This window comes from Gekko japonicus, unplaced genomic scaffold (genome assembly GCF_001447785.1).
Source record: "Gekko japonicus isolate JY-2015 unplaced genomic scaffold, Gekko_japonicus_V1.1 scaffold4047, whole genome shotgun sequence".
In the NCBI taxonomy this organism is placed as follows: Eukaryota; Metazoa; Chordata; class Lepidosauria; order Squamata; family Gekkonidae; genus Gekko; species Gekko japonicus.
Window position 1 is genome coordinate 47,186 of NW_015166554.1, and position 18,787 is coordinate 65,972.

The following is an 18,787-nucleotide window of genomic DNA, read 5'->3' on the forward strand; positions in this document are numbered from 1 at the left end:
ACTGAACACATGCCAGTTGAGTCTCATGGAAGGTAGTCCTGTAAGATACCCGGGGCTGTTTTGAGTTGCCAGTTCCAGGCAACAATTCCAGGGCCCTGTGCCTCACATTATACACGCTTGATTGAAAACTGCGAATTGGTTAATGCTCATTCCAAAGCATCAAATGTCTCACCTAAACACCCAGTGCTTTGGCAGGGGCACCAAGTCCTTCTGCAGACTTCACACAATAATTTGGCAGGGGGGAAGGGCTCAGTGTTGTTATTTGAGGGTGCCTTGTCAGCCCAGAATACTGAATGAGATCTCTCAAAACCATCTCATGAGATATTGGCCAAAGCAGCCTCCCAGGATCCCAAAGGAGATGGGCGTGAGGCAGGGGGGAGCTGGAAGAAGGATAAGTAGGATCCAAACAGAGGAGAGTGGAGTTTTTCCTCCTTGGAGAGGGAGAAGCTAGGAGAGAATGCAGGGGACATGGCAGAGAACACGAGACACGGGAGAAGAGAGGTGGGAAGCAGGAGCAGGGGAGGATGGTGCGGAATTGTTTTCTGTTTCCTTTTTTTAAAATAGATTTTATTAAGTTTTTAAAATATACAAGGGTAAGGCAAGGAGAAGGAAAGGAAACGCTCAGGGAAAGAAACATTTCTAATGATTTTCTGCATGTAACTTTCCTCTACTTGTCATTTCATATTATTCACAAATAGGCTGTGAGATATTATAGTATTAGAAAGTTCATGTCTTTGTATTTCTCTCGTATCCAATTATAAAATGGAGCCCATAGTCCAACGAAGTCTTCTTCCATTTGCCATTTTAAGATCGAGGTCAGCTTGTCCATTTCCACACTTTCCATAATCTTCGCTATTAGTTCATGTTCAGAAGGTATTAATAAAAGTTTCCAATAAGTTTGGGGTCAGGAAGCAGTTTTTCTCCAGGCCACTTTGACTGGCGATCCTGGAGATTTTTTGTCATCTCCGGGCCATGGAACAGTGGTCCCTGGGGGTGTGGAGGGGGGAGGTATTTGTGAATTTCCTGCATTGTGCATGTGCAGGGAGTTGGACTAGCTGACCCCAGAGGTCCCTTCCAACTCTATGATTCTAGGATAGGAGAATGGAACCTGGCCAAGGGGGTGGGATAGGACATCCCCTCCCCTGTGATTCCTTGTAGGTCCCTGTCTTGTAAGTTTCTAGCTCTTGTGCAATGGTGATTGTCCTCAGCAACATTTGGTGTTGTGGTGGACCCTCGTTCTTCCTCAGCCTCCTCGCCAATACTTACTGACTGCTACTGTTCCTTCCCATCTGAGGAGAAGATCCAATTTCTGGATTTTCTTCACTTCAAACTTGCATGGTGTGAATTGTCACAGACCAGGACAGCAGCATACTACAGAAGTGTTTTTTTTTTAATTGAAAGATTTTGTGGGGGGCTTGAGGTGGAGTGGGAGGGCCTGCCATGACTGGTGTTGTGTCCCAGCTCCACTGGAAGGGAAGGGCAGGGCAGGGCAGGGCAACCAGCCTCTTCAGCCTCAGAGCTGCCCTTGCTGGGACTGCAGAGTGAAACTAACGAATGAAATTAATTCACTTCTATGCTCTTTGATGAGTCAGGGGAATGGATGATGGGTAACTCTATGATGGAGCGGGGGAGAGGAGGTCTGGAGGTGAGATGGGTTGCAGACACACTTGCAAAGCACACCTCTGGACCAGAGTGGTGTTGTCCTAGTTAATGTCTGAAGGGATTCCACTATTAAAAGCTCCAAAACAATAAGCCTTTGGAACAACACTAGGGGTGAAAATAGGAATGCAAAGATTTTAGAGAAACACTGTCGGGTTCCTTAGAAATGAGTGGGTGCAGTGAGTGACGGATGTCAGTAATGGAAAATCAGAACTGATTTGTCTGGTTCCTTAGGAATGTCAGTACTGGAAAATCAGAACTGATTCAGAAGGATCAAACGCTGAGCTAGTTTACTCCTCGATGGTCTGATAGCTGTCATTTGTTACACATGGTCCATGTTTAGACAATGGAGTACTGTGTCCAGTTTTGGGCACCAAATGGGCTGATAGCTGTCATTCATTACATATGGTCCACGTTTAGACAATGGACTTCAACACAACATAATTTCAAAGGGTTCTGTCTGAGCTGTTGGTGGGTGAAATAATATTTTGTTATTTGTAGAATGCTCTGAGTAAATTTGCCTTTCATTTCTCCACCTGACAGAGTTTCTGGAGGATACCCTGGATGAGGTACTGCACAAAGGTAGCTATCTGCATGGGGCTAAAAGGGAAGGGCGGCTTTTGGGGGGAGGTTCAACAGAAGCTCTTTTTTCAAATATTCACCACGGCTGTCTTAGATGCTTCCACTCACCTGGGAGAGGCAGTCGATTTTCTCTGCTGCAAGACTCTTGCAGGAAATGGGAGATCCCAAGGGTTTAGGATGATTTGTAACAACGTGGGGATGACAGGTGGAAGAGAGCTGGTGGAGTGGCTCAGGGCCAGAGGACACGCATGAACAGATCTCCCCATTTAATTCTAAAATGACTTCCTGTCTGCAAAGGTAAGTTGCCCTCACCTGGATGGGCCAGGCTAGCCTGATCTCATCAGGTCTGAGAAGCTCAGCAGGGCTGGCCTGGTTTGGATTTGGATGGGAGACCACGAAAGAGGTCCAGGGTTGCAACACAGAGGCAGGCAATGGCACCTCTGATCGTCTCTTGCCTTCAGAACTCCACAGGGTGGCCGTAAGTCTGCTGGGACTTGATGGAAAAGAATAGCGAAGCTGGCTGCCATGCAGTGGATCAATCCATTCACACAGGAGTGGTGGCCTTGGGGAGACTGTTTTTCTCTCCCACCTCAGCTCAAGGATCAGGCATCATCCAATTATAAAATGGAGCCCATAGTCCAACAAAGTCTTCTTCCATTTGCCCTTTTAAGATCGAGGTCAGCTTGTCCATTTCCACACTTTCCATAATCTTCGCTATTAGTTCATGTTCAGAAGGTATTAATAAAAGTTTCCAATAAGTTTGGGGTCAGGAAGCAGTTTTTCTCCAGGCCACTTTGACTGGCGATCCTGGAGATTTTTTGTCATCTCCGGGCCATGGAACAGTGGTCCCTGGGGGTGTGGAGGGGGGGGGTATTTGTAATGGAACATGGCCAAGGGGCTGGGGTGGGACATCCCATCCTCTGTGATTCCTTGTAGGTCCCTCTTGTAGTTTCTAGCTCTTGTGCAATGGTGATTGTCTTCAACAACGTTTTGTGTTGTGGTGGACCTTCGTCCTTCCTCAGCCTCCTCGCCAGTACTTACTGCCTGCTGCTGTTCCTCCCCAGTTGAGGAGAAGATCCATTTTCTGGGTTTTCTTCACTTCAAACTTGCATGGTGTGAATGGTCACAGAGCAGGACAGCAGCATACTACAGAAGTGTTTTTTTGAATTGAAAAGATTTTGTCGGGGCTTAAGGTCGAGTGGAAGGGATTGTCATGACTGGCGTTGTGTCCCAGCTCCACTGGAAGAAAAGGGCAGGGCAGGGCAACCAGCCTCTTCAGCCTCAGAGCTGCCCTTGCTGGGACTGCAGAGTGAAACTAACGAATGAAATTAATTCACTTCTAAGCCCTTTGATGAGTCAGGGGAAAGGATATGGGGTAACTCTGTGCCGGAGCAGGAGGTTTGGAGGTGAGATGGGTGCAGATGCCATTGCAAACCACACCTCCAGACCAGAGTAGTGTTGTGCTAGTTATTGTCTGAAGGGGTTCCACTATTAAAAGTTCCAAAAATGTAACCCTTTGGAACAACACTAGGGGTGAAAATAGGAATGCAAAGATTTTAGGGGGACATTGTCTGTTTCCCTAGAAATGAGTGGGTGAGTGATGGATGTCAGTACTGGAAAAATCAGAATGGATTAAGAAGGATTGAACGCTGAACTAGTTTACTCCTCGATACTATGATAGCTGTCATTTGTTGCACACGGTCCACTTTTAGACAACGGCCGTTGACCCAACGTATTTCAAAGGGTTCTGTCTGAGTCGTAGGTGGGTGAAATGATATTTTGTTATTTGTAGAATGCTCTGAGTAAATTTGCCCTTCATTTCTCCACCTAACAGAGTCTCTGGAGGATACCCTGGATGAAGTACTGCACAAAGGTAGCTATCTGCATGGGGCTAAAAGGGAAGGGCGGCTTTTGGGGGGAGGTTCAACAGAAGCTCTTTTTTCAAATATTCACCACGGCTGTCTTAGATGCTTCCACTCACCTGGGAGAGGCAGTCGGTTTCCCCTGCCACAAGACTCTCATGGGAAATGGGAAATCCCAAGGGTTTAGGATGATTTGTAAGAATGAGGGGATGGCAGATGGAAGAGAGCTGGTGGAGTGGCTCAGGGCCAAAGCAAATGCATGAACGGATCTCTCCATTTAGCTCTTTAATGACTTCCGGTCTGCAAAGGTAAGTTGCCCTCACCTGGATGGGCCAGGCTAGCCTGATCTGATCAGGTCTGAGAAGCTCAGCAGGGCTGGCCTGGTTAGGATTTGAATGGGAGACCACCAAGGAAGTCCAGGGTTGCAATGCAGAGGCAGGCAGTGGCACCTCTCAATGTCTCTTACCTCCAGAACTTCACAGGGTGGCCATAAGTCTTCTGGGACTTGACGGCAAAAGAATAGCGAAGCTGGCTGCCATGCAGTGGATCAATCCATTCACACAGGAGTGGTGGCCTTGGGGAGACTGTTTTTCTCTCCCACCTCAGCTCAAGGATCAGGCATCATCCAATTATAAAATGGAGCCCATAGTCCAACAAAGTCTTCTTCCATTTGCCCTTTTAAGATCGAGGTCAGCTTGTCCATTTCCACACTTTCCATAATCTTCGCTATTAGTTCATGTTCAGAAGGTATTAATAAAAGTTTCCAATAAGTTTGGGGTCAGGAAGCAGTTTTTCTCCAGGCCACTTTGACTGGCGATCCTGGAGATTTTTTGTCATCTCCGGGCCATGGAACAGTGGTCCCTGGGGGTGTGGAGGGGGGAGGTATTTGTGAATTTCCTGCATTGTGCAGCAGGTTGGGCTAGCTGACCCCAGAGGTCCATTCCAACTCTGATTCTAGGATAGGAGAATGGAACCTGGCCAAGGGGGTGGGATGGGACATCCCCTCCCCTGTGATTCCTTGTAGGTCCCTGTCTTGTAGTTTCTAGCTCTTGTCCAATGGTGATTGTCCTCAGCAACATTTGGTGTTGTGGTGGACCCTCGTCCTTCCTCAGCCTCCTCGCCAATACTTACTGACTGCTACTGTTCCTTCCCGTCTGAGGAGAAGATCCATTTTTCTGGATTTTCTTCACTTCAAACTTGCATGGTGTGAATTGTCACAGACCAGGACAGCAGCATACTACAGAAGTGTTGTTTTTTTTAATTGAAAAGATTTTGTGGGGGGCTTGAGGTGGACTGGGAGGGCCTGCCATGACTGGTGTTGTGTCCCAGCTCCACTGGAAGGGAAGGGCAGGGCAGGGCAGGGCAACCAGCCTCTTCAGCCTCAGAGCTGCCCTTGCTGGGACTGCAGAGTGAAACTAACGAATGAAATTAATTCACTTCTATGCTCTTTGATGAGTCAGGGGAATGGATGATGGGTAACTCTATGATGGAGCGGGGGAGAGGAGGTTTGGAGGTGAGATGGGTGCAGACACACTTGCAAAGCACACCTCTGGACCAGAGTGGTGTTGTCCTAGTTAATGTCTGAAGGGATTCCACTATTAAAAGCTCCAAAACAATAAGCCTTTGGAACAACACTAGGGGTGAAAATAGGAATGCAAAGATTTTAGGGAAACATTGTCTGGTTCCTTAGGAATGTCAGTACTGGAAAATCAGAACTGATTCAGAAGGATCAAACGCTGAGCTAGTTTACTCCTCGATGGTCTGATAGCTGTCATTTGTTACACATGGTCCATGTTTAGACAATGGAGTACTGTGTCCAGTTTTGGGCACCACATTTTAGGAAGGATGTTGACAAGCTCAAGCATGTCCAGAAGAGGGCAACCAGGATGGTGAGAAGGTTGGAATCCAAGTCTTACGAGGAAAGGCTGAAAGAGTGGGGTATGTTTAGCCTGGGAAAGAGAAGGGTTAGAGCGGACATGATTGCAGTCTTCAAATATTTGAAGGGATGTCATGTAGAAGATGGAGCAGATCTATTCTCCCTTGACACGGATTTCAAGACTAGATCTAATGGGTGGAAATTACAAGGGAGTCATTATTGGCTAAATATCAGGAGAAACTTCCTAACTGTAAGAGTGGTTGAGCAGTGGAACAGACTGCCTTGAGAGGTGGTGGATGCTCCTTCACTGGACATTTTCAAGTGGAGGTTGGATGACCATTTTTCGGGTATGTTGTAGGGCTATCTTTTGGCTATGCTCCTGCAGAGTGCAGGGGGTTGGACTAGATGACCTGTAAGGTCCCTTCCAACTCTAACCTTCTATGATTCTATGACACAACGTAATTTCAAAGGGTTTTGTCTGAGCCATAGGTGGGTGAAAGGATATTTTGTTATTTGTAGAATGCTCTGAGTAAATTTGCCTTTCATTTCTCTACCTAACAGAACCTCTGAAGTATAGACTGGATGAACTACTGCACAAAGGTGGGGCTAAAAGGGAAGGGCTGCTTTTGGTGGGAGGGGGAGGTTCAACAGAAGCTCTTTTTTCAAATATTCCACACAGCTTTCTTAGATGCTTCCACTCACCTGGGAGAGGCAGTCGATTTCCCCTGCCACAAGATTCAAGGGTAGAGAGATGGGGTTGCAGCACTGCGCGACAGTCACTCTGATGAGCGCTTGCCACTTCTTGGTTTGTTTAAAGGGTCTTTCAATCATTTGGAAGACCCTCCACTCCCCCGGGGAAAGGGGTAGTGGGCTGCTATGGGCTTGATCCTGTCCCCTGCTAATTTGCAACTCACAGGGTGTACTAGAGATCGCCTCCAATGCTGGACCAGAAGAGGAGCCTGATTCAACAGGCAAAGCTGTCGCTTCCCGCACTGAGGGGAGTTAGAAACTGCAGTTCAAAATCATACGGTGAACTGTAAGTAGCACAGATATGGCTTGGGGGCATAAAGAAGGGACTGTCGTAACCTAAGCCCCCTAAGTGTTTTGAAAGTGCTGGCGGGATGTTTTCCCCCTTGGTTAAAGCAGCCAACGAGAGGGAATAGACGGAGCAACATCACTTTCCTTTTCTGCTTTGGGGCGATGCTTGGAGAGGAAGGAGCCTAATAACTGTTAAATTGAAGGCTAAACTTTACCTTAAGAAAATTTGTGCAATGTAGAGACCCTGTTTCAGCGTATTCAATTTTTCACCCCAATAGGGGTAGGGCTGGGAGATTTAGAAAGCCCTTTATAAATTTTTGGTGGTCTCTAAAAACTAGACAAAGGTGATTGTCTAATAAGAGAAAATGTTTAAAAGTGCCTAAAAGCTACAAATTCTTTTAAAGTGGAGTGGAAACAGCTTGAAGCCCCTCCCCCCCCAGTGGCTTTGGGACTGGAAAAATAGATTTGGCTGGGGGTGAGGCTTCTTGAGCTGACCTTGAGAGACATTCTTGTGGCTTATATTACAAAACAAAGGACTGAAGAAAACCCAAACACCTAACTCAGTCATTGAAAGCAAAATCTGGGCAGTGAGCCAGTGAACCAACTGTGTTATTGTAATCAAGCTCTGGGCATCAAGCCAGTAATTTTGGACTTTTATAAATATTGTGCCAGAGGTGGCAATAAATATTAAAGTTGAATTAAAGAGAAGCGGGGAAAAAAGAAGAGGAACTAGAGCAAACTGCCAGTTACTGAAGAAACCTGCTAAACCTATTCGGCTGAGTACAGTGTGCAAGATGTCATCTCAAGGCCAAGGAAATCAACTTAATAAAATACCATCATCCTCACCAAGTGCACTAACAGCTGGCACATCTAAGCTCTCACTCCCTGCACAAATTGGAGATGCAAGCAGTGGTGCAACAATCAATCCAGAGTTCCGTTGTCGGTGCAATTGAACCCATCAAGGTCACAATGGATGAAATTAGGAACTCTATTCAAGTAGCAGTAGATCCCATCAAAAAGGCAATGGAAGATATAACTGAGAAATTTTCTACTAGCTTACAGGCACTTCAGAAACAGATAACAGACAATACCCAGAAGATCACTGAAATAAATACTACTACAGCTAAAATAGAAACCAAAGCAAAAGTGATGGAGAACAGGATTAAAGAGACAGGTGAAACAATCTACTATGGAACAAGATCTAACAAGACTGCAGGTTGAAAGAGCCGCCTATATCTTGAGATTTCAAAACGTGCCTGAAGAAAAGAATGAAGATCTTCCTAACAAAATGGCTAAATTATTGGCCAAACATTTAAATATACAAGATGTGGACATGCTCAGCCAGGAAATTGATTCAGCATTTAGAATGAATTCAGCATATGTAAGAAAATTCCAACTTCCAAGAGAGGTCCAAGTCCGCTTCCATAAACGGGCTGTCAGAGGCAAGATTTTGAGAGAAGTTAATGTGACGCCGTTGATGATGGATGAAACTGAAATTAATGTACTTAAAGAAATCCCTTGGAGAGTCAGGGAAAAAAAGAAGAGATTATTTCAACTTGACAACAGTGCTGAGAAACAATAATATAACTTACAGATGACTGCTACCTGAAGGACTACTCTTGACCTACAAGGGGAAAAACACAGGATAACATCCGTCTTCAAGGCAGAAGATTTTTTTGAAGACATGTGGAGAGTTCTTGGACACAGATCAAGAAGGGAAGGAAGGAGAAGGAGAAATAGAGGAAGAAGAAGAGGGAAACGTACAAGGAGTTACAGCAGCTAGTGCAAAATCACCAAGGCAACCAAGATCATCAAAATGACCAGGAACAATACAGCAATCTCCAATCCACACTAGACAGCACTCAAAAGAAAAACAGGAGACACAGAATTTAAACCAAGATGAAAAGAGGTAAAATGAAAATCATATCGGTGAATGTGAACTGCTTAAATGGGCCACAGAAGAGAAGGAGAATCTTTAATCAATTAAGAAAACAAAAATTCGATATTATTTGTTTGCAAGAAACACACATTAGAAAACAGGATGGGAAACACCTTCAAACAAAAGGCCTTGGTAAAGTATTTGTCTCTTCCGAAAAAAAAAAAGGTGTTGCCACATTTGTAAAGGACTACCTTCAACCAGAACAAATCTATAATTCCACTGATGGAGGAATTTTGATGGTCACAATACGAAGACAAATGAAGAAGATGCTTATTGTCAATAATTACGCACCAAATCAGCACCAAGAAATTTTTTATAAGAAACTACAGAATCTGATCATTCAACAAGATTTCCAGGAGATCTGCATTATAGGAGATTACAACACGGTCTTTGATAAGAAGGAAGACAGGAAAAAAAATCAATCTCGGAAAAAAGAAAAAATGGAGGAAGGAGAAAAGAGGTACAGGATTTCTACCTTCTCTTTGGCGGCTTTTGGTAGAGTTAAATTTGGTGGATACTTGGAGAGCTAGGAATCCTATTACACGGCAGTACACGTTCTTCTCAGCAAGACATGATTCCTGGTCCAGATTAGATATGTGCTGGATTTCATCGACAACTATTAACGATCTTCTGGAAGCAGAGATTGAAGCGGGAACCTATGCAGATCATAAACCTATTTCTGTGGAGCTGCAGATGTGTAAACCTAGAAGCAGATGGACTCTGAATATATCTCATTTGAAAAATCTTAAATTTGTTTAAAAAATGAAGGAAGAGCTTAAAGATTTCTTCAGGACAAATCTACAAGGAGACACAACTTTAAATCTGGTATGGGACACCTGTAAGGCCTTTTCTAGAGGTCTTCTGATTCAAGAATCTGCAAGAGAGAATAAGCAGAGGAAGCAGGAGTATCTTAAGTTGCAAAAGGATATTCAAATTCAAGAAGGAAAGTTGATGATGGATTCAACATTATCAGAGAAATCTAAACTCAAGTTATTGCAGCATAGAATGAACTGTCTACTTTCACAAGAAATGGCTAAAAATTGCTATTTGCAAGGCAGTTTTTTTTGGGGGGAAAATGCTAACAAACCAACGAGATGGCTAGCCCATAAGATAAGGAAACAAAGGGGAAAATTGTTTATAAAAGCCTTGCACAAAGGAGATGGATCAGAAACAAACAGAATGCAAGAAATGAAAGCTTTAGTAGAAAGTTTCTACAAAGAACTATATAAAAAATCAGACATTAATATCAAACAGATAAAAGAATATTTGAGTACGCACCAACTGAAGAAATTCACAGAACATCAAAGGGAGGCTCTTAACCAACCAATTACGATGATGGAGGTGACAGAGGCCTTAAAAGAACAAAATAAAGTTAAAGCACCAGGCCCAGATGGTCTTCCAATAGAATTTTATCTTGAAGAACAGTGTGTAACTTTCCAGAATCATGGAAAGAAGCAATAATATTACTAATCCATAAGCAAGATTCAGATGAAAAAGAAATTAAAAATTATAGACCGATTTCTCTATTAAATGTGGACTACAAACTTTTTGCCTTAATATTAGCTGAAAGACTTAAAAAATATTATTATAATGCATAAAGATCAAGTTGGCTTCTTACCAAAAAGACAAGTTAAAAATAGTTTAAGATGTATTTTGGATGTAATAGAATATTATGAGGCACACCCGGAAAAGCTGTTGGCATTGATATTTTTAGATGCAGAGAAAGCCTTTGACAACGTTAACTGGAATTTTATGTTGGAAGCGTTAAAAGAGGCACAAGCAGGTGCGAACTTTGTGAAGATGATCCAAGCAATCTACATGAAACAAAAGGCAGTGATAATGCTCAACGGGAAACAGATTCAAAATATTGAAATACAAAAAGGAAGGACTTCCGGTGATGGCGGCGTGCTGGGCAGACGCATCTCCCGGACTGCTCCGGGGATGAGCTGCGCTCCAGCTGAAGGAGGGAGGTGCGCAGGATCACTCTTCCCCAGGGACCCGGTTGAAGGGACCCTGGCCATGGAACTTTTGAGAGGTCGCCTCTTCGATGGTGGAATGCCAGAGAATTGAGGCGCCTCTCTGTTCCAAAGGTTCTTCAAGCTGAGAGGCCGAATGGACGCAAGAAACGCTAGCTGGGACAAGCGAAGGAAACCGAGCGTGTGAAAATGAAACTAAGCAAGGTCTACGAACCAATTATGAATGTGAGTCGAGCTGCAAAGCGATTCTAAAAGAAAAAGATTGCTACCCACCCCATTTTGTGGAACGGAAAAAAGGCGAGCGGGGGGGGGATGCCTCCCATGCGCATGAACTTTTAAGCGGTGGAGGGGGGAGCAGAAGAAAATGTGTAGAAAACTGTCTAGAAGTACTCACCAAGGTGTGTTCAAGCGTTTAAGTGCATATTCAGAGACTTTTTAAAAATTGCCAAAAGTAAACAAACGGCAAAGATGGTGGGGGGAAAGGACAAAGACAAAGAAAAACTTTTGAAATTGAAAGTGACGGAGAGTCCCAAAACGGAAGTGACCAGTGAGTTGGCAAGGCAAATCGCCGAAACCATGCGCCCTCTGCTGGAACAGCTGAATAACTGCAAGGAACAGATGGCAGCAATGACCCAACAGTTGTCTAATATGACTCAATGAATAAATGAGACTTTGCAATTGATGAAACAAAATACTGAGAAGGTTAATGAAGTGGACGCAACTACACAAAAGGTGAAGAAAAAAGTGCAAAAGCTGGAAAAGAAACAGACTTCGACGGAAGATCAGCTGCTTCAACTACAAATGGAAAAGGCTAATATGCTTCTTCGCTTCCAGGGCATACCAGAGAACAAAGGAGAGAATCTTAAAGAAGTGATGAGTGAACTACTAGCCCCAGTGATGGAGATGAAGGCGGAACAGTTGTTAAACGATATGGATGTGGCCTATAGGTCATATTCCGGATATATAAAGAAGAATAATCTGCCTGGGGATATTGTGGGTATATTCTTGAAGAGGTATGTAAGGGATGCAATCCTGAAAGCAGTTTTTGGTACACCCATGAAAGTGGGAGAAAAGGTTATCAGAATTTTGAAAGATATTCCATTTGAGATACAACAACGGAGAAAGAAGTATAAAGACTTGGTGCTTTTTCTTCAAACAAATTCAATTGGATACAAATGGTTAATTCCAGAAGGCGTCACCTTTAAAATTAAGGACAAAAAAGAAAAGATAGACTCTGTTGTGAAAGCTCATGAATTCCTGAGGGTTCAGCTGGAAAAACCAGAGGATGGAAGAAAAGAAGAGGACAGCAAGTCAAGTGGCGAGCTGGACTCTGGTTCTTCTGGAGAGGACTCTTTGTCACAACAAGGGGCAGCAGCCCCCAAAAGTCCTTACAAACTGTGGAAGAGGTGGGGAAAAGAGAAGTAAGGCTGAAGGACTCTGAATTGTGCCTTTGAAAACTGATGAAATGAGATGATGGGGGGTACTGTTATTAGACAGTTAAGATTTAAAGAAAAAGCTAGAAAAGCATTTTAAGCAAATGACTCAGTTTATAAGAATATAAATGAAGTGAAGACCAAATGTATGTTAAGCTACTTGGAAGATCTCCTTTCTTGGGTTTTTAGATAGTAGTGGGTACTTTACTTTCTCCCTTAAATGTACTCCCCCCTCCAAAATTTTTCTGTTGTAGTTTTGTGCAGTTTATAAAAAATAATTTAAAAAATCCCCTCCGGGGGCTTAAAAAAAAAGAAAAGAAAAGAAATACAAAAAGGAACAAGACCAGGGTGTCCACTTTCTCCTCTGTTGTTCATTTTTGCTTTAGAGATACTTAATGATTCAATAAGAGGACAAGAACAGATTAAGGGCCTAAAACTAAAAGGAGAAGAATATAAACTTTTGGCATTTGCCGATGACTTAGTATTCATACTGGAGAACTCTATGGACTTGATTCATATCTTGAAACAAGATCTTATGGACTATGGACTAGTAGCTGGTTTGAGAGTAAATATTAACAAAACTAAGATACTGACTAAAAATATGGAAGAGGAATGGGTGACTCAATTACAGGAAATTTCAAATTTTCAACCACAGAAGAAAATAAAATATTTAGGGATTATTATGACAAATAAATGCAGTTCATTACAAGAGAATAATTATAAAGAATTGTTGAAGATGACAAAACAGGATTTGGAAAAATGGAAAGATATACAGATATCTTTAATGGGACGTATTGCAACAATTAAAATGAATATACTTCCGAAATGGCTATTTTTATTCCAAACAACTCCTATTTTGCAAAATCAAAAAATCGTCAAAGAATTAGAACAGGCGATTTCAAAATTTATCTGGCAAGGTACGAGACCTAGAATAAAACTGAAAGCTTTACAAGATTTAATAGAGAGGGGGGGCTTTGGCCTACCAAATTGGAACCTTTACTACAGAGCAGCTGCAATGACGTGGATTAAAAACTGGGTCTCATTGGAAGACAAGCGAATATTAACATTGGAAGGCCACAATCTTTTGCTAGGTTGGCATGCCTTTTTATGGTCTGAAAAGGCGAGTACCCATAAATATTTCAAGCAACATTGGATACGGGTGTCTCTATTTAAAGTCTGGGAAACTATACACAAGCAATTTTATACAAAGAACTCAAAACTGATAGTCCCTTTAGAAGCTATTACACTTCCAAATGTTTATCAGGAAGAAAAGCAGAGAAGATATCTGGACATATTGGACTCTGATGAGCGGCTGAAACCATTAGAGGATTTACAGTGGTGGCAAAGAGCACAAATAGAATCCAGATATACTAAAGACAAGAAAATTGGATTTTATAAGAACCTGTTAGAGATTGAAAAGATCATTATATCTACGGATTTAAAGCTTATTCAAAGAATTTATGTACTTTTACTTAATTAGTTGATGTCTGAAGAGAGTTAAAGGGAATATGATTCATTGGGCATAATATTAATTTAGAGCAGTGGGATCAAATATGGAAGAAAAACATTAAAATTACTAAAGCTATTCCATACAAAGAAAATGTTTATAAAATGTTTTACAGATGGTATGTAACACCCGAAAGGTTGGCTAAATTTGACTCTATATGTTCCAATAAGTGTTGGAAATGCGAAAATAAGGTCAGCTCGTTTTATCATATGTGGTGGCATTGTGAAAAAAGTAAGAAATATTGGGCAATGGTTCATGAAGTTCATGAAGTTTTGCAAAAAAGTGTTAGGTACGGTAGTATTATTTACACCAGAGGTTTTATTGTTGAATATTTTACCTGAAAACTCCAACAAAGATGATCGTTACTTGATTGTATATTTAACTACGGCTGCCAGAATTCTTTATGCAAAGTACTGGAAATTAACGGAGACACCAAGGAAGCGAGAATATATAAACAAAGTCTTAGAGGCAGCGGAACTGGATAAACTGACTTTATTGATGAAAGGTTTAACAGACTCTGCATTCCAAAATACCTGGTTTTATAAATGGTATGATAATAATATGTAAGCAAGAACATAGTTGACAGATCATTGATTTATTAATAGAAAGTATATATACCCATTGAGGCTAGAGATATATATGGTTGCTACCCACAGTACACAAGATTAGAGAATAATGTTACTTAGGCATAAGCATAATGTTTGTTAAGAAAAGCAATTATTCCCCATTAATGTTTGTATGTCTACTCTTTGTGTATGTAATACATGTGGAAAATTACAATAAAATTCCGCCTTTTGGGACAGTTTAGGATGATTTGTAAGAATGGGGGGATGGCAGATGGAAGAGAGCTGGCGGAGTGACTCAGGGCCAAAGCAAATGCATGAACAGATCTCCCCATCTAGCTCTATAATTACGTCCTGTCTGTAAAGGTAAGTTGGCCTCACCTGGATGGGCCAGGCTAGCCTGATCTGATCAGGTCTGAGAGGCTCAGCAGGGCCGGCCTGGTTAGGATTTGGATGGGAGACCACCAAGGAAGTCCAGGGTTGCAACGCAGAGGCAGGCAATGGCCCCTATTAACATTTCTTGCCTTCAGAACTCCACGAGGTGACCATAAGTCTTCTGGGACTTGATGGCAAAAAAAAATAGTGAAGCTGGTTGCTGTGCAGTGGATCGATCCATTCACACAGGAGTTGTGGCTTTGGGGAGACTGTTTTTCTCTCCCACCTCAGCTCAAGGATCGGGAATCTTCCAGTCTTACCGGTGCTTTGAGACCCTGATAGTGTGAGGCAAGCTGAGATTTGCACTTCAGCCACTGGTGTATTAAGCGAGCTGTTCTCTCTCTCAGCAGCTGGGCTGCAAAACGGGCCTCAAGTGCGTTCATCAGACAGTGCAGTTCTCTTCCTGTGGGAGTGATGCTTCTTCTCTTTCCTGGGCCTGCCGAGAATGGGTTTTCTGAGTCACCTTTCAATACATAACATCAGCTCTTTCACTGATAGCCTCCTCAATTAAGCTGTTCCTTCGCCCCTCTTTTCTGCAGTGAATGTGACTTTGGATCTGAAGACAGCACATCCCGAACTCCTCGTGTCTTCAAATATGAAGAGTGTGACATGGGGAAGCAACAGAGGAAACTTTCCTGACAACCCTGAGCAATTTGATACCCTACGGAGTGTGCTGGGCCGTGAGAAATTCACCTCAGGAAGACACTGTTGGGAGGTGGAAGTGAGGAATGGATGGGCAGGGTGGGCTGTGGGTGTCGCTAGAGAGTCTGTGAAGAGGAAGGGAAACATCACCCTTAACCCTGATGAAGGATTCTGGATTGTGCAAACAAAATACAGTCGTGGGTACTCGCAGATGTTTGCTTTGACTTCCTCTCAGTCAGTCACTTTATCTGCCAGCATTCCGGAAAAGATCCGGGTGTCCCTGGACTATGAAAAAGGCTGTGTGGAATTTTTTTCTACTGAGACAAAGCAAAGACTCTTTGCTTTCCCTTCAGCCTCATTCTCTGGGGAGGCACTCTGTCCCTATTTCTCACTTTACGAAAAAACCTCATTAATATGTTGCTCTTGAAGGGAGTGGTCACCATGATGGGTGGAAAGAGGTGACATTTTAGCCATTTCTCTGTAGCTGCAGGAAAGCCCAACTAGGGTTGACAGTCTTAATGGGTTTCAGCAGCACTTCTGGTTCCCATTGGCAGTACACAGAATGTTGCATCTGCGGGGGCAAGAGGGGCTGCGAGGGTACATCATCCCTTCACTAACTCCCCAATGGAAATTGGATTCCTGGTCTCTCATCTTGCTGCAGGGCTTTATAACACAATCAGATTTGCCTCTCGAAAACTGGGGGGGAGGCAGAATGCTATGTGAGGCTCAAGTGCTGTTCCTGATGGGTCTTTCCTGCCTTCAAATTTCTTTGTAGTGGGAATTCTACCCTTTTAAACTTTTTATACCCCCTCCCCCCACAAAAAGATATGCCTGGAGTTCAGCTATCGTATGTATTCTCTGATGTGTGTGTTGTTGTTGTTTTTAATGGGCATGGCAATTTCCAAATACAGCTGTTCCAACATCTTTCCACCTCTCTTGCCTCATTCTTCTCCCAAAATTACAACTGCAGAGATTAGTTTCCCTGGAAATGGCTGCTTAAAAGTGGGATGACGTAATATAGATTCCTTACAGTTGCCACCTACTGATGACATGGCAGATACTTTTTGTTGAGAAGGGAAGGTGGGGTTCATGGAGTTGCAATTCCAAAAGGAATGCCTGAGGCTTTGTTTGCTGCCTAGGGATGCCATTCTCCAGGACAGACCTGGGGATCCCCCAGAATTACTGCTCATCTCCTGACTACAGAGATCAGCTCTCCTGGAGGAAATGGATGCTTTGGAGGGTGGACCGCATGGCATTGTGCCCCACTGAGGTCCCAGGCTCCACTCTGAAATCTCCAAGAGTTTCCCAACCTGGATCTGGCAACCCTGCCCCCCATCGCCTGCTGGTGGCCAGGGGGGACCTGGCAACCCTGTTTGCTGCATTTCAAGCAAAACAAGAGTTATGCCCTTGACCTGCTGATGTAAACTCCAAACTTTACAGGGGGCCTCTCTGGCATCAAATTCTCTCTTTCCCCGAGCTCCTGACTTGGCAACCCTAGTTGCTGGCCTATAAACAAATGCTACAGTCACATGCTTTGTGCTTTATTTGTAGGTCTGCTTGTGACTGAGCTACTATCTTTATTGCTAACCCTAGTTGCTGGCCAGAGTGCTCCCTGCCATTCCTGGAGGGTGGGGTGTTAGCATTGCAGGAGGGGTATTCAGGCCTACAGAGGGAAAGAAAGCAGGAAAATGTGAGTCACGAGTTCATGTACTATCCGGAGCTCCACAAGGGAAGGAACCAGAGCCTTTTAAAAAATAATAATTAAAGTTTGGGATTCAGACGATCTGATACACAAGTAATCCCACTGTTCAGTTGCCAGTTTAAACAAATGACAAAAAGGGGGGGGGAGCAATGGCTGTAGTCAGGGAAACCCTCTGAATATAAACCACTGTGCTCCATCTATACTCAACAGATGCCAACCTCCAGATGGAGCCTGGAGATTTCCCAGAAGTATAAGGGATCCCCAAACAACAGAAGAAGAGATTGGATTTATACCCCGCCCTTCACTCGGAGTCTCAGAGCAATTTACAAACCCCTTTCCCTTCCCCTCCCCACCACACACACCCTGTGAGGTGGGTGGGGCTGAGAGGGCTCTGACAGAAACTGCTCTTTTTCAAGAACAGCACTGACAGAACTATGGTTAGCCCAAGGTCATGCCAGCAGCTGCAAGTGGAGGAGTGGGGAATCAAACTCAGTTCTCACAGATTAGAGTCTGGGCGCTTAACCACTACACCAAACTGGCTCTAGAGGTAAAAGTTCACCTGGAGGAAATGGCTGCTATGGATGGTGGGCATGGCATTATACCCTGCTGGGGCTCCACCTGAAATCTAAATGAATTTCTCAACCCGGTTTTGGTAGCATGATATCTGCAGCCACAACAGCCCCAGGGAAACAGCAGAAGCCTGCGACTGAAAGGACTGCGTGGTGGTGGTGGCAGAATTGGAATAACTGCTGGTTTCTCCTGATTAGTCATATTAGGTGCACATGTTCTCTTCAAGGCTCTTGCCACCCAATTAAAGGCAGAATTTTGTGGTGGGCCTGTAGCTTTTCCATCAGTGCCGAGCAGGACTGCAGCTGAGCAGTTCCTTTGGTCGGCGGAGTTGGGTTTCTTGCAGCAATGGGTGTTCCACAAGTCATGGCCTGTGTGTCCCTGGCCTGATGAATAGACACACCAGTGAAGTCCAGAGAGTAGGATTTCTAAGTTATTTATTGCAATAAACATGAAAACAATGCTACGCAATGAATTGCCCACCAAAGCCATCTGCATTCTGGCCCAAACATGATGTGCAGAAGATTATATACTCCAAATGACACACATGATTTACAATCCATAAGAGACATCATTGGTTACAGGTACATTGGTATCATATGCGTTGGCACAAATCCATTGGTGGACCTCCATTTGGAGTTCAGGTACATTCATTCGCATTATTTGACAAGGAACGCAGGTCTTCATCTGGAAATCCTCAAGGACTTTACATATGTATGCAGAAGGAAGCATCCTAGATAAGAGGAGTGAATCATTACATTCCCTAAAGGGGCCAGCTAGACTCCCAGGAGCCTCAAATGAAAACACAGACTGCATTCAAAAGGGGTGTTGGGCGCATCTCCCTCATTCACTCTGCTCTAATATATTGTAAAATCATAAACCTTTCGCCAAAAAAAGAGGCCTAGCAGGAAGGGGAGTTCAGTTGACACACTACTTTTGATTTCAAGCAAGGGCTTTCTCCTTTACTAACACTATAAACAGAATTTATTGACCTGAGAAGGGAAGC

At 43.5% G+C, this 18,787-nt stretch overlaps 1 protein-coding gene across 1 annotated transcript in view; it reads left to right on the forward strand.

Moving 5' to 3' along the window:
• The window catches only part of LOC107111380 (zinc finger protein RFP-like), a 35,439-nt gene that overhangs the window by 14,389 nt on the left and 2,263 nt on the right, over nucleotides 1-18,787 (forward strand). Inside the window, exon 6 of the mRNA XM_015412348.1 lies at nucleotides 15,410-15,550. Coding sequence (XP_015267834.1) covers nucleotides 15,410-15,550 — 141 coding nt within the window. The remainder of the gene's footprint in view (nucleotides 1-15,409; nucleotides 15,551-18,787) is intronic.